Source organism: Perca flavescens, chromosome 15 (genome assembly GCF_004354835.1).
Source record: "Perca flavescens isolate YP-PL-M2 chromosome 15, PFLA_1.0, whole genome shotgun sequence".
In the NCBI taxonomy this organism is placed as follows: domain Eukaryota; kingdom Metazoa; phylum Chordata; class Actinopteri; order Perciformes; family Percidae; genus Perca; species Perca flavescens.
In genome coordinates this window covers 25,244,119-25,258,501 of record NC_041345.1, presented here as the reverse complement: position 1 = coordinate 25,258,501, position 14,383 = coordinate 25,244,119, and the positions used below count along the sequence as shown (strand labels likewise).

Genomic DNA, 14,383 nt, shown 5'->3' with positions numbered 1-14,383 from the left:
CTGGAGGGCTCCTAAGAAGCTTTGTACTGGGGAGAGACATGTATGATGGGCTTATTGTGTTGTCATTTATATATGTTTATTTGGTTTATAGTTTATTGTCTATTATGTTATTTTGTTGTATGGTCTGGAATATTGTAGTCACTGTCATCTATTCTTGATTTTTATTTGTGCTTGTTTTGCCACTAACATGCTCAGATTATTGTTTTAAGTGTCTGACAACATCATGGAAAGGATTCCTTGTTAACGAGTATTTAGGGATTAACATGTGGAAATATGCTTGATTTATACATGCTAAAAGTATTGTTTATTTAAAGTCTGTTGGGTTAGTGATGGAGCTATTTCTGGTTAAACAAAAAGGATTTTACTCTTTAACAAAAAGGTCTTTCTGTAGGGATCCTTTCCAATGTTGTCAGACACTTAGAATAACAATCTGAGTCTGTCAGTGGCAAAACCAGCAGGGGGAAGGTCTGGCTATGCGAGACTATTTAGACACCAATATTGTGGGAAAATAGGCTCCATGTTGAAAAAATCTGAAATTACCCTTTAAGTACAGTACTGGTGGAGAGGACTGGGAGTTTACAAGGGAAGGAAAGTACCACCTAAGATGTTGTATTTTTGACCCATAGCTAGGTGTTATAGCCCATATATTACTGTTATGTTAAACAGCTATTTTGTATATATTTGTTTTGGTATTTCAATATGTGTGTTTGTTTATGTTTGCACCAACCACCAAGGCAAATTACTTGTAAGTACTTATTTGTCAAAACACCTGATTCTGGTCTACATTTAGTTGACATTTTTCTATGTACACCATATATAATAAGAATTATTAATATGTATTTAATTTGAAAGTACAAGTATCACTTTGTCAAACTGAGCTTAAAACGGCCGGCTCTCTCATCTAACAGCACAGGTGGGACAGAAAAGTTTGTAAGGCAACATGTTTGTAATGAATTATTTCCTGGAGGTAATTTGTTTTAATTTCTTCCCGTGGGTGTCATGTGATGTGTGAGAAGCAGAGTGGAACAGAGTGACTGTGATAGATTATCTCACACTGTAGATAAAGTTGGTTTTATAGTAAAGACGGATGAATGGCAGAAAATGGTTTCTTCTGAACCATTTACCTGCATTTACTCACAACAAGCTTAACAATTTCTATGTTAGAAACTGATGAATATTTTAAACATAATAAATTAACTGATTATACATTTCATAAAAATCCATTCAGTGGTGTCTTGGATAATGTGTGTCAGACAGATTGATGGGCAAACAAAAAAAACAATCAAATTATGATTACTATTTTAATTATTATTATTAATGTACAGGCAAATTGACTAATATATTACATAATATTCCATCAGTTCATTTATTTTAGCAAACACGAGAACTATAAATACAGAAGAAAGAGCAACACAGATGTACAAAAATAGAGATTATTCATGTGATGATGAACGGAATGAGAGATAGAATGAGAATGTTAGAAGAAACAAAGACAAAGGGAGTGAAGAAAGAAGGAATGATATGGAAATAAACCAAACCAGACACATGAACTTCTGAAACCAAATATTTTTTTACTTCCCTCAGTTAAAGTGGTTAAATACTGAAGAAGAAAAACAGCGGGCTGGGTTTGCCTCTACATGGCTCTCACAGACTGAACCCTAATCTGTGAAATTTCTGTTTTTTCACGGCTACATGAACTCACATGCCCTAACAGACCGGCTATCAAAACAAAGAATGGAGAAGCTCGGATTACAACACAGAGGGAGTAACAGCCAATCTACACTACTGAAGGTTACTGTTGTCCCACCGTCTCCAAGCGGCTCCCGTAAACAAGTGGCGCTGTTTCGAGGCAGCAGATGTTACTAAAGTTGCAATAAACATCACAATCCTCTACGCTCTTTATAAAAATGCAGCACAGTGAGGAAACAGATATTTCATTTAAAATACGTTAATAACGGGAACCTGTCGATGCACATTCAAACCCTGTTGGACCCGCTCAGAGACTCCAATCTGCCGTGTAGTTTGTGCACTTCACTGATAAACCAGAGAACTCTACAGTTACACTGGGCTTCATGATCGATCATAACAGAACCTGTGTTCATGCATCGTTAAAACATATTTGTGTTAACGAGTACATTTTTTGCAGCCCTACTGAAAACATTAGAGGCGAGAACTAGGCAATGCAGTAACAGAATCTTGATTAACATTTGATCAGCACTGCCTAGTTGGACGGTTTGATCGGAACCTCCCACAAGTAGTGATTGACACTGCGTTAGAGACTCCTCAGTTCTAATTGGTTGCTTTCCTTTGGGTGCGGTGAAATCTTGCAAATGCCATAGGAGCACTAGGAGGCAGAGGAACATGATTATCTGTCTCATGTCCTGCTGTCAGGATATCATGAAAGTTTCAGAAAATATGGCAAAAACTTGTTTTTCTAAAAGTTACCAACTTTAGCGTTAAAGGGAACCTATTGTGCTTTTCCATATTTTCTGTCATATCTATAAGTAGCCTCTGTGTTGTAATCCGAGTTTCTCCATTCTTTGTTTTGATAGCCGGTCTGTTAGTGCATGTGAGTTCATGTAGCCGTGCAAATCTGTATGCTTTATATAATGATTACATGCTTGAGAAAGCTGTAATCTTGGCTGCCATTGCTGTCAATTTCTCCCCAATTTCGGGTCACATTACTGCTGAAATTATATCCGGTTGGGTAGTATTTGGTTCGGAAGCTTTAATCTGCGACTTTTATGCTAGAAAGGGCTGCTTTATTCCATTTTAATCGACTAATAACTACAAGTAGCTGAAACCCAAGGGGGTAAGCGAGCATCCGGAAAGCGTACCTCTTATGGGGAGATTTCGAGGCTAAAAAGCCATCCCCTTCTGCTAGCATTCCATTGACTCCCATCACTTTGACAGCGAATAACTTTACATCTGAAGCATTTATAGACTCTATTTGTCCATTGCTTGTTTTCTTGAGAAACACGACAATGTATAAAAGGCTCCATTACCTTGTATCTCACGTTATGGCCCCGTAGGAGCAGTTTTTTTCTAAAAATATTTTACCATTACCATATCGTATAGTCTGGAGAAGATCGCAGGCAATCGGAGGGACGCGGAGGCATACAGTCAAGGGAGAAGTCCATAGAGCATTGGAACAAAATATTTCAGCAATCATGCAGAAAAGTGCTGACCAATCAGAGAAGACTGGGCTTTTTCAGGGGCGGGCCTTAAAGAGACAGGTGCTCCAACAAAGCGTCTCAGACAGAGGGTGAATACAGGTGCAGCAGCCATGGACAGTATGAGAAAAATAAAGTGTTTTTTTAACATTAAAGCATGTAAACATGTTCTAGTAGATTCACAAAATACAAGTATGAATCTGAAAACAGTATAGAATAGGTCTCCTTTAAAGTGCTGTATACAGTCTCACCCGTGGGGCTCTCTATTCCACCAGCTGCTGTGTCTCCTTCTCTCCCAGTGGTGGCAGTAGCAGAAGCAGTGTTAGTACTGGTTGTAGTACTACCATTGTACTTTATACGGCCGCTGTACTCAGTGCTGCTCTCATCGTCCAGGACTGTGGTGGCTCCTGATTGGATTCCAGAATCTGAGGCGTAATAGGTCTGCTGCCATTCCGCCACCTTCACCACACTGTTCGCCTCACTCACTGCAGGGAACAAGACATGTCTGAGATAAGATACTAGTAATACTGCTCCTAATACTACTATATAGAAAGTTGTTTGAGCATTTATTCAATATCCTTAACAGACTCAATGTTTCCACTAGGATTTTTTCCAGCAGTGGGGGGGATGTGGAAGATGTCAACAGTAACAGTACTGGGTTTTTTTTGCAACAGTTTTTTTTATTTGCACTACTACTAATACAAATATATACAGTGTTTACACAAAAAAATGACAAAAACAGAAATTGGCCTAGATGCAAATAAAAAGGTGTTTGCAGATATTTTCATGAGGATTTCTACTTTTAAACAATTTATTGTTTGAGTTATGCGAGAATTAGTCTAAATCTATGATGGTTACTGGATAGTTCTGGCGCTCCGGGAAGTTCCACCGAATGTCCCTCACTTTCAACTTTCTTTGTGTTTACGTTCTAAACTCCAGCCACTTCGGAGAACAGCACCCTGGAATTGGCAAGTTTTGAAGAAGATTTGCATCGTGCCACAAGGCAGGCCCGCTTGGTTCTTTTGGGGAATGATTGTAAAGATTTACAAAGAATATGTGTACCACATTTACTCTCTAACTGGGACATTTTGGGACCTAATGGGAATATGCTATGGACAAAATACACACAGCGATACACTGGTAAGAGCAAATTACGTTTAACCATGTAGCCAGCTAATTTAAATAGCTCACGTTACAGTATTGTGTGAACAGTTAACTTCATTTAATATTATATGTGGCCTTTTTTTAGCGGGGTGCAAAAGTTCCACTAAAACAAGTTCCTTCCTGAGACTATTTTACAGATGCCCCTTTTTTGTGACCAGGGATTAGTGCTGCCGAAGCGGTTGTGATTGGTTCAAAGAAATGCAAACAATCCAGAGCGGTTTTTTTTCTTCTATCCAGAAGTGTATGTGTGGGGGGGCCAGACCTTTTTCCGCAGCGCTGTGGAGATAGGGCTGGCAATGCAAGACTATGTGAGAATCAACCAGGTGTACCCAGTAACAACGCCATCAGACAGCCCAATAATTATCACCTCCATTCAACACAGTAAGCTGTTTAGGTGCAAAGGAACATCAGACGTTAAACGTTAATGTTAATATGTGCTTATATGAATAAGAGAGAGCACTTACTTTGCATGGACATCATCTCCACCAACTGGTACCACTGCCTTCACTGACCTCTGACCTGCAGGGAAATAGAGGAAGCATTAGGTCTTCAAACAGGATTGCCTACAAAATTCAAATTAATCCTTTTCTGAAGGATTAAGGTTTTAATCACCATATTCTGCAAAGCATGATACGGAATTAATTTTTCTCACATTCCACCAGGAATTTACCCATATTCCGCACAGTTCATTAGAGGGGTCAGTAATGGCCGTACCCACCATTGAGGGCACGGAGGTCCGGACCTCGGCATTTTTCCGAAGTATAAACAAGTCATAAACAAAAAAAAAAGTTAAATAGCTTCACTTTAGTGCTGCCAAGATATTTTACAATGCCAAGGTTACAGACTTGTTATGGTCATTGCTTGTGTGTGGGTGGGTGGTGAAGTGAATGATCTTGTCAACATGACTTGACAAGTTGAGGAAACAACTCAACTCAACTCAACTCATACAAAGCGTGATACGGATTGACATGTTTTGGACACTTAATGTTAGCTTTAGGCTTCTTGTTGCTAAATTAACAGTTAACTGTAGTAAGCTGCTAGTTGACTCAGTTAGCTGTACAATTAGCTGACTCAGCCCTGGGGTGCCAGTAGCCAAACCCGGAAAGAAACCTTGGTACTGTATTCCCTATCGTCAAACTGGCCTCCTCCGTAAGTTTCTGAGGCTGTTTGGTCCCTGTGTTTACCTGGAGGGGAGCTCTGTTAACCGTTAACGGTGAGCTAGAGTTTAGATTCTCTGCCCGAGCCCGACCCGAGCCCGGCCCGACTTCGTTATTTTCCTACACTATCCTCGGGCCGGGCCCTTGATCAAGCATTTGTGTTTTTTTTAATCATTACTTTAGCCTAATTGGGTGGGGAGAAAGCTATGCCATAATCAGAACTAGTATCTATATAGGCTATATTTAGGCCAAAGTAACAAATGTGTCCAAAAAGTTGGACTACAGTTACAAAATGCAACATGTGTCATGCGCGGAGTCTCCTCCTCTCGCACACATCACACCGGGGCTGCGGGCTGTATTGTGGAGCTTAAGTGCAACATGGAGCTTGAGGATGTAAAGAAAAAAAGAAAAACAGGAGAATTACCTTTGAGCAAGTTTGGAGGAAAGTCGGAGGTATGGAACCATTTTAAACAAGTTGTGGGAAGTGACAACATGTGTCGGCTTTGTTGAGTGCATTAAGTGCGGCCGCTGTTCGCCTATGACAGCAAATATAACGGAGAAGTGGATGATGAACACACACATGAAGCAGGCTCGCCATGGCAGAAAAGATGATAGTCAGCCTTCAAGGTCCTCTTTTGTTACTTCTGCAAGCATAGGCTCCCCCTGAGGGCGAGGCAAGCGGGCAAGCCCTCCCAGAGAAATAGCCTACGTTGAGTTTTTGACAGCCAATGTTAAGACTAACCACTTAATGTAATTTAGTTTTTTTCAACATGGACCCTATTTTCCTATGTTTTTGTGTGTAATTGACTGATAGGAACAACAATCTTTTAAAATGGTCCAGTATTAAACATGAATGCTGTAACTGGCAGCCGCAGACTGCAATGTAACCCTAAATGTGCATTGTCAATTTTGTCCACTAAAAGTTTTTGCCACTTAGCTTATTATTCGTATTAAGTGTCTGACAACATTATGGAAAGGATCCTTACAGAGAGCTTTTTTAAACCTGCTTAAGACCTTTACCCGGAAACAGCACTGAGGTCGCTAGCACTAAACCAACCAGACTGCATTTAAAAAAACAATCATTTTAGCGTGTATAGAGTGTTTTGAGGAAATAAATATACCATTATGGCGTTGGAACCATCCAGTAGTGGGTTAAACATTATCTTTTTCAAACAAGGGATTTCCGGCCAAGATGTGGTCAGAGACAATGGGCCTGAGACAAAGAAAGGGCCTACATGGAGAACTCCAATCCATGTCGCCTCAGAAAAGAGGGTTCACCACCCATTTTCCAGCAACAGACTGCAAGTCACACTTAAGTGTTACTGCACAAAAAGGACACAGGTCCGAGAACTCTGATCTCACATTGGCTCCTTGGACCATAAAACAGCATGTTTTAATTGATCGAAGGATTATTGATTGGCCATTGATAATGTTGAAGTTAATAAATTCCACTAGATTTTAAATAGCAGTCGTCAGTGATTGTTTTGTGTATTTTGTGGTAATAATTGCTGGTTGAACACAGGTCAGTGCTCAAATTCCTTCCATATGTTCCTTTAAAGATACCAGATAGATTAACCAAGTTAAGATCTGTATTTTAAAGGGAACATCACCTAAATGAGACCGTTTCTCATAGACTCACAGTTTGATTATTGTTCCCTGACTTCCAGGGTGGTGCCCTGTTTAGATTGTTTGTCATTTTGGTGGAGTTATGAATACATATATTCATAACTTTATTAATATTGATAAAACATCTTTGATAATTTGCCAATAATTGAATCTGTACCCTACGAATTCCCAACATGGTACTATTTTACAATATAAACGTTGTTATTTTGCAATAAAAATGTATAACTCTACATAACAAGCTGTATAGCACTTAACGTTTCTGAGAAAATGTTTTTACATAAGTGAAGGGTCTCTCTCTCAGCACAGATATCAGAATATCAAGGTCACTCATACAGAGGCAAAAAGGCAAGTAGCAGAGGGGCCAGAGAGGCCAGCTGAAGAGACTGAATTTGTTTTGCATGAGTGTCTATGTGAGTGTGACAAAGCCTACAGAAGGCCATGAGAGGAGGCCATCAGTGTACGTATGTGCAGTGGCGCAACTACCCAGTGTCAGAGGGCAGCAACAATTTTGACGATTTTAAAGTATATCAGTCACTGTAGGCCTACCATATATATATAAATAAATACAGGTTCAACATTAACGGTTGCCCCAAACAAATTATGACAAGTGGCAACCTAATCATCACCCCTGGTTGCCCCTGTGACAACCACATTATTGTAGCCCACTTTTTTCTTGTACTGTATTTTCATTACAATAAATAAATCATCATTGATGGCATTCGAGCATATGCATTGCGGATGTTTAAATGTGCGTTCTGATTTATTTACTACGAACGGATAATTGTTATATTTTCCATCTCTGTCTGCACTATCCTTTCCCCACAAAGGACACAGTGAATACGTTGGTCAACAGAACTTCAAACCATACTGGACATTTAGTTTTGTGTGGTCTAACTAACAGAACTCCTACCTGATGTCATCACTGGTCTCATCTCTACTTGATGCCATCGCCGACCTCATGTCTGTCTCATTCACTCCTTGCCGGTGTTCTTCTCCACTATGACATATTGTCAAACAAACATTATGTCATTGATTTTCCATATTAGTTTTTCCATATTAATAATAAGAAATGAATCTGATGGTATCAAGTGGCTACCCCTACACTTAGTTAGCCTTGTTAGCCTGTCGCCTTCCCCTGCCTTTCCTGATCCACCATCCTCACACCTGAATGAATTGAACTCACTGTTAAATATAGCAGCCTAAATTAAATTCTTAAATCAGCCTAGTGATGGCATCAGATAAGACAACTATTATGCAGTAAGGTTATGCTGCTGTTGAAATTACATTCACAAATATGGAGAGCCACTTAGCACAGACCTTTAAAGAGAGAGAGAGATGTGACCCTGTAATTACAGCTTCCATGTCACCCTGACAGCTAATGGTAAAACAAAATATATGCATGATTCCATGGTAAACCAGAGTTATTGCATTAGTTATGTTTTCCAGATTACTGTCATCTATTGTACATAGCAACCTCGGTTTTGCATATTCTAAGCTAGCCGTAAACCCCCATTTGGCTGCTACATTCCCAGTCTTAGCCAGTCTGTTAACATGAATATTTGCAAGCCTCCAAGCACAGACGTCACACTTTAAATTCTACCTGTTGCCTTTCACCATCCACTTTTTTTTAAAGGTCCCATGGCATGAAAATGTCACTTTATAAGTTTTTTTAACATTAATATGAGTTCCCCCAGCCTGTCTTTGGTCCCACAGTGGCTAGAAATGGTGATAGATGTAAACCGAGCCCTGGGTATCCTGCTCTGCCTTTGAGAAAATGAAAGCTCAGATGGGCCGATCTGGAATCTTACTCCTTATGGAGTCATGAGGAGGAAGGTTTCCTCCCCTTTCTCTGTTTTGCCCGCCCAGAGAATTTAGCCCACCCATGAGAGAGAGACATCATGGCTTTCAAACGAAAAAAGTGGTAGTTGGTCAAGGCCACACCCCCACCCTCCACCTTGCTCCTCCTCAATAGCTACAGACAAAGAAATGGCACACACTAAGGAAAGCTCATTGTGGGACTGGCTCTAGTGGCTGTAATTCTGCACCAAGGCTGAATTTCGAGAAAGAGACTTAAGATACAGTATTAGTGGACCACCAAGGCCTATATAAAAACATCCAAAAAGCAGCATGTCATGGGACCTTTAACTGCTGTTGCATCCCTTGACATGCCATCTCTTTTACCTTCTTTTTCTATTTTAGCCCCCGACAGCTTTTTTGCTTCATCCATCTTTTTCCATAGACAACTCACTACTGTACCTGCTCGCTCAGCGCTCACGGCGCCCCTGCTCGCAATATTACGAATCCTACTATGGTCACGCCAAGACCCGCCCTTCACTATGGCCACGCCGGGTCTTGGCGTGGCCATAGTAGGGAGCACTGGAGCGCCCCCCCCCGCTCCCTCTTCTACAGTAGCCTATGTCAACATTCTATGATGGAATCTTATGAGATAGGGCGTCTACTCTAGCCTGTTAGTCCTCTACAATGTTATGTAACATTGAGGAAATGCAGAAATGATTTGGAAACGCACAAAATATACATGTAAAAAATAATCTTTAAATCTTTTTTTTTATTTATTTGTAATTTTTTTACCATCGCTTTGGCTGTGCCCCTATGCGCCGCATACAGCGCATAACCACTTTTTGCGCCACTGCGTGCACGTGTGTGTGTGTGTGTGTGAGTGTGTGTGTGTGTGTGTGTGTGTGTGTGTGTGTGTGCGTGCGTGTCAAAGATTGTTGTTCCCATCAGTCACTTAAAACATACAATTTTATACAAGAAACCCATCTCACAAATTCAGACCTAGAATATCTTAAATTTACAAAATGTTATAAAATATTGTCATCAACATTCAACAGCATACAAAGAGGTGTCTCAGTCTTAGTAAATAAAAACATCATCCCATTCATTCATAACTCATGCATCATAGATCCAGATAGAAGATATGTTATCGTCAATGCAACTATCAACCAAACATCATACACATAAGCAAACTTTAATGGCCCTAACAACGACGACACATCTTTTTTCCACAATTTTTTCTCTCTACTCTACAATTCAACAAATATTGAGATTTTAAAACTGTTACCAACCCTATAGCCGACTGGTCAAGTGCATCTATTAACTCAAGAAACTGGCACTGCCCCGAAGTAATAAGACTTGGACTTGGCAATAGTTGGAGATTGAGAAATCCTTCATCTATACAATGTTCATTCTTCTCCTCTCTCCATCAATCCTCCTCCAGAATTGATTTATTTCTTATAAGCAACTCACTCACCCATGACATCCAAGACAACACAATTCATCCAATCACAATAAGTGATCATGCTTCTGTCTCTCTCTCATTAAACAACCAACTGTATTTTAAATCTCCAACAAGATGGCATTTAATTACATCCCATTTAGAAGATTCAGACTTTATCTCATTGATAGAAAGCGAGTGGGCATCCTTCATTTCCAGAAATCTCACCATCACTTTTATGGGAAACAGGCAACGCAGTAACAAGAGGAGCAATAATATCATATTCATTACCTAAGAAAAAGCAGCAACAGAAAGAAGAAAATAATTTAGAGGAAAAAATCTAACACTTAACATGCCAATATTCTGACAAACCAAACGAACAAACACAAAATGAACTTAGCTTACTAAAAACCCAATTAGAAACAACTATACACAATAAAACCCAGTTTCTCATCCAACAGCGAAAGTATAATAACTTCCAATAGAGTGAATGTCAGATATGACGCAATAAGCACCCCTCAGCGTGTGTATGTAACGCACCGGACAGAGCAGCAGCTCCGCGGCGTGTGAAGATGACATAGGATTAAGAGAGACAACGGTAGCGAGTTGTATAAGGGGCTGAAATTGTGTATTGGGGAGGTTAGTTGGGATGGTGGATGGGTCAAACAACATGTGACTTTCACCCTGGAGACAGGGGTTCGTGTCCCACGTCACAGAAATGTTAGTTGTATAACCCCACCCATGATCTTTTCCTAAACACCATCTGTATGTTACGCGATGGAGTGAGAATGTGTTGATTCTTTATACCACTATGACCCCTATGTTTTGTTTCCTTGTCATTGTTTTATGTTGTTATTTGTTAGCACATATTTGTTCTGTCTAAAAATAAAGTAAATAAAGTATTAACAATACACTGACGATTACTACTGGATCTAAATTTGCCAAATACAAATTTGTTATTTTCTTCTATTTTAAACACAAATATCAACATTCTGCACTAATCAATATTATTTATATAAACAATGAATCAAGGGCGCCTGGGTAGCTCACCTGGTAGAGCGGGCGCCCATTTACTCCTCAATGCAGCGGCCGCAGGTTTGACTCTTTTGCAGCCCTTTGCTGCATGTGATTCCCTCTCTCTCTCTCTCTCTCTCCCCTTTCAAGTCTAAGCTGTCCTATACAAATAAAGGCCTGGGGAAAAAAAAATCTTAAAAAAAAAACAATGAATCAAATAACAATGTGCAATGTGAACAATGTAGTGAGAATTATAACCACCTCTGCAGTTCTTCTGCAGGGCTTTTCTAACCTCTTTTAGCTCATTGCATTGGCTTTACGGCACACAGCAACCACTCTTCACTCATCAGCATAATTTCCAGCAGTAGCTCTGATAAATCCACTGTACACTACCTGCTCAGCAGAAAACCGCAGAGAGACACAGTTAGAGCTAGCTGGTGAACATAGTGGAGCATTTAGCAGCTTAAGAGGCAGATATTTCTCTCAGGACATGGTGGAGACCAAACCAGAGCTAAAAGGACATTGGACTTCCATTCATCAAGTGGACATGTTGTTCTGTGTCTGCTGGATGTTTAAATAGGCATCTGTTATTGGTAGGATGTTCTCCAAATCAACTTTAGGCCTATACTGTTGTAATATGTCAGTGATGTGATTTCCATAGTTAACTCACGATTGATCGGAAATTAATCACGCATACTGTACATGCAAATAACTTGTCTTGTGGAGAGATCCACAGGATGCAGCATACACTACATCCTACATCCATCTCGGTCGCAGTCTTCTTTTTTTTGGCGTGCTCAGCGTTAGCTGGCGGCATCACGGATCACGCTCTCCAGGAACAGCTTCAGCACACAGCTGGTCTCCTCTTGATCAGACAAGAGTTGCGCTTCACTCCACTGCGGCGAGCCAGACGGATGGCGGGTCTGGTGATCGTCTGGATGTTCTACCGCAGCACTTTACGGTTTCCGCTAGCCATCCACAACGCATGGATGTACAATGTTACTACTGCATTGCTTCCTGTTTTGCCAAACTACAGTACGTCCCAATGCCCACATCACATGCATTAATCGTTAATTTGTGGCGTTAAAAGTAATTTGCATTAACTCGTTATTAAAGCGTTAATTTTGACAGCCCTAGTTTAAATGTAGCTTCAGATCTGATTTGATAACATTATTGGTTCACATAAATCAATGGATTATCAATTACAACACATTTTCTGCATATGGGCGACATCAGTAGATGCCTTGAACCGTATGACTACAGCAGAAAATTTAATGTAAAAGTTTTCATTGCGTGCCTCCTTGCTGATTAAATTAACAGTGACCACCTCTCTTGTCTTCTGGTTGCGTTGGTTAATCAATAGAGGCAGGCTTGCAGAAAGCGAGCTACTCATTACCAATGATGATGACTGCAGCTCTTTTGATGACAAATGATATATACACTTACACTACTGCAAAAAGGTTAAGCCCAATGACATTGAAACATTTTTTATCCTACCTAGTGTTCTGATGATTTCCCGATTTTGGAATACCTAATTCCCTCTGGGCAGCAGGTCTAACTCTACTACTGGTCAGAGGAGGGCTACAGACAGACATTGCTACTGCATTGAGACATAATTTACATCTTAATAAAAACATGTGATCTGTATCTTCAAATCTTATCTGGATCAGTAATGCTGATGCCTGTGTCAATGCAGAACACAATCGAAATCTCAATAGGAACAGATCAGTCAGAATACGTCATGATGTGGTCTGGTTCACATATCAGCCAGGTGTTGACGAAATATGTACACTGTAACCACATCCGACATATTGGCTTCATATTTATATCAAGCCAATATACAGTCCCTCCAGAAAAACCCGATTATGCGATCGCATAATTCAATGCATAATCACAAAATCCGCATATTTATGCGGGGGCCGCATTTTTTCAAATACGCCGCACTTTCGCCGCATAAATTGCAGATTTCCGCGCAAAATATGTGCATTTTCGTTGCAAAAAAGTCACATATATCTTGGCAGAAAGTTTAAAAATGTTGCGTTTACTTCACACAAGAGCAGCCATTTTCCCCTATTGCCATGGGAACGTTATGAAGTGACGTAATTACGCGATGTGAACATCATCGAAAAGCAGGGTGTTGGGGGGAATCACTTTTTTTTCTCTTTTTCATCAAACCGCAGTTTTTGCAAGTTCCCGCAATTTTAGTGCATAAAATTGCATAAATATCCCGCGTATTCAATCGCATTTTTTAAGAAAACGTGCTGCATAATCAAGGATTTTTGCCCGCAACAATCACAAAAAAACTCTTTCTGGAAGGACTGAATATATCAATAATGTAATGTGTGAAATGTAAATGTCTGGTTATCATCATCTGGGGCGACTTGTGGCTTGGAGGTAGAATGGTCGCCCCACAACCACAAGGTTGGCAGATCAGGCTCCTCCGGCCATATGTCAAAATGTCCCTGAGCAAGTAGTCTATATGTTTGACGTTCCACTTCTGCGATTGCTCCAGTGTCGCAGGAAACTCTGCCGGATGCATGTCTTTTCCTCTTTCTTTGTGTTGGAATTTTAAACTAAGGTGGATTTATGAGGACTATGGTTAACTGCTCCTCAAATCTCTGCAGGGTAAATTGAGACAGCTAGACTATCTGTCCAATCTGAGTTTTCTCTCGCACAACTATTTTGCAGTTTGTCTCTGTGCAGAGCTTAGCGCCGCTCATGACGATTGTGATTGGTTTAAAGAAATGCCAATAAACCAGAGCACGTGTTTCTCACATAAGGGAATTCTGTGTAGACTAGGCGAAGTGAGACTACTGAGCAAGGGACTCCTAATACTTAGAATAGAATGGGTTAAATGCAGTAATAGAATTTCACTGTGTCTGCGACGAGAAAGGAATAAAGTTTGTGGTGTTTGTTTTTGTTTATCTCACTCTGCCTGGTCAAATCATTTGCTCCCTGGATTGTCACATCCCAGCTGATGTATGTTGACTACCACTGTCTGTCTGGTGCGTCCG

At 40.2% G+C, this 14,383-nt stretch overlaps 1 protein-coding gene across 3 annotated transcripts in view; it reads right to left on the bottom strand.

Annotated features, from left to right (window-relative positions):
• jupb (junction plakoglobin b) overlaps positions 1–14,383 on the bottom strand; it is a 150,443-nt gene that overhangs the window by 56,597 nt on the left and 79,463 nt on the right. For 2 of the 3 annotated variants that reach the window (XM_028599042.1, XM_028599040.1), the window contains exons 2-3: positions 4,802–4,856; positions 3,425–3,658 (exon numbers count right to left, since the gene is read on the bottom strand). In XM_028599042.1, coding sequence (XP_028454843.1) covers positions 3,425–3,658; positions 4,802–4,817 — 250 coding nt within the window. In that variant the 5' untranslated portion in view covers positions 4,818–4,856. Of the gene's footprint in view, positions 1–3,424; positions 3,659–4,801; positions 4,857–8,030; positions 8,059–14,383 lie in introns of those variants that run through there. The other variant, XM_028599041.1, reaches the window with a different exon arrangement.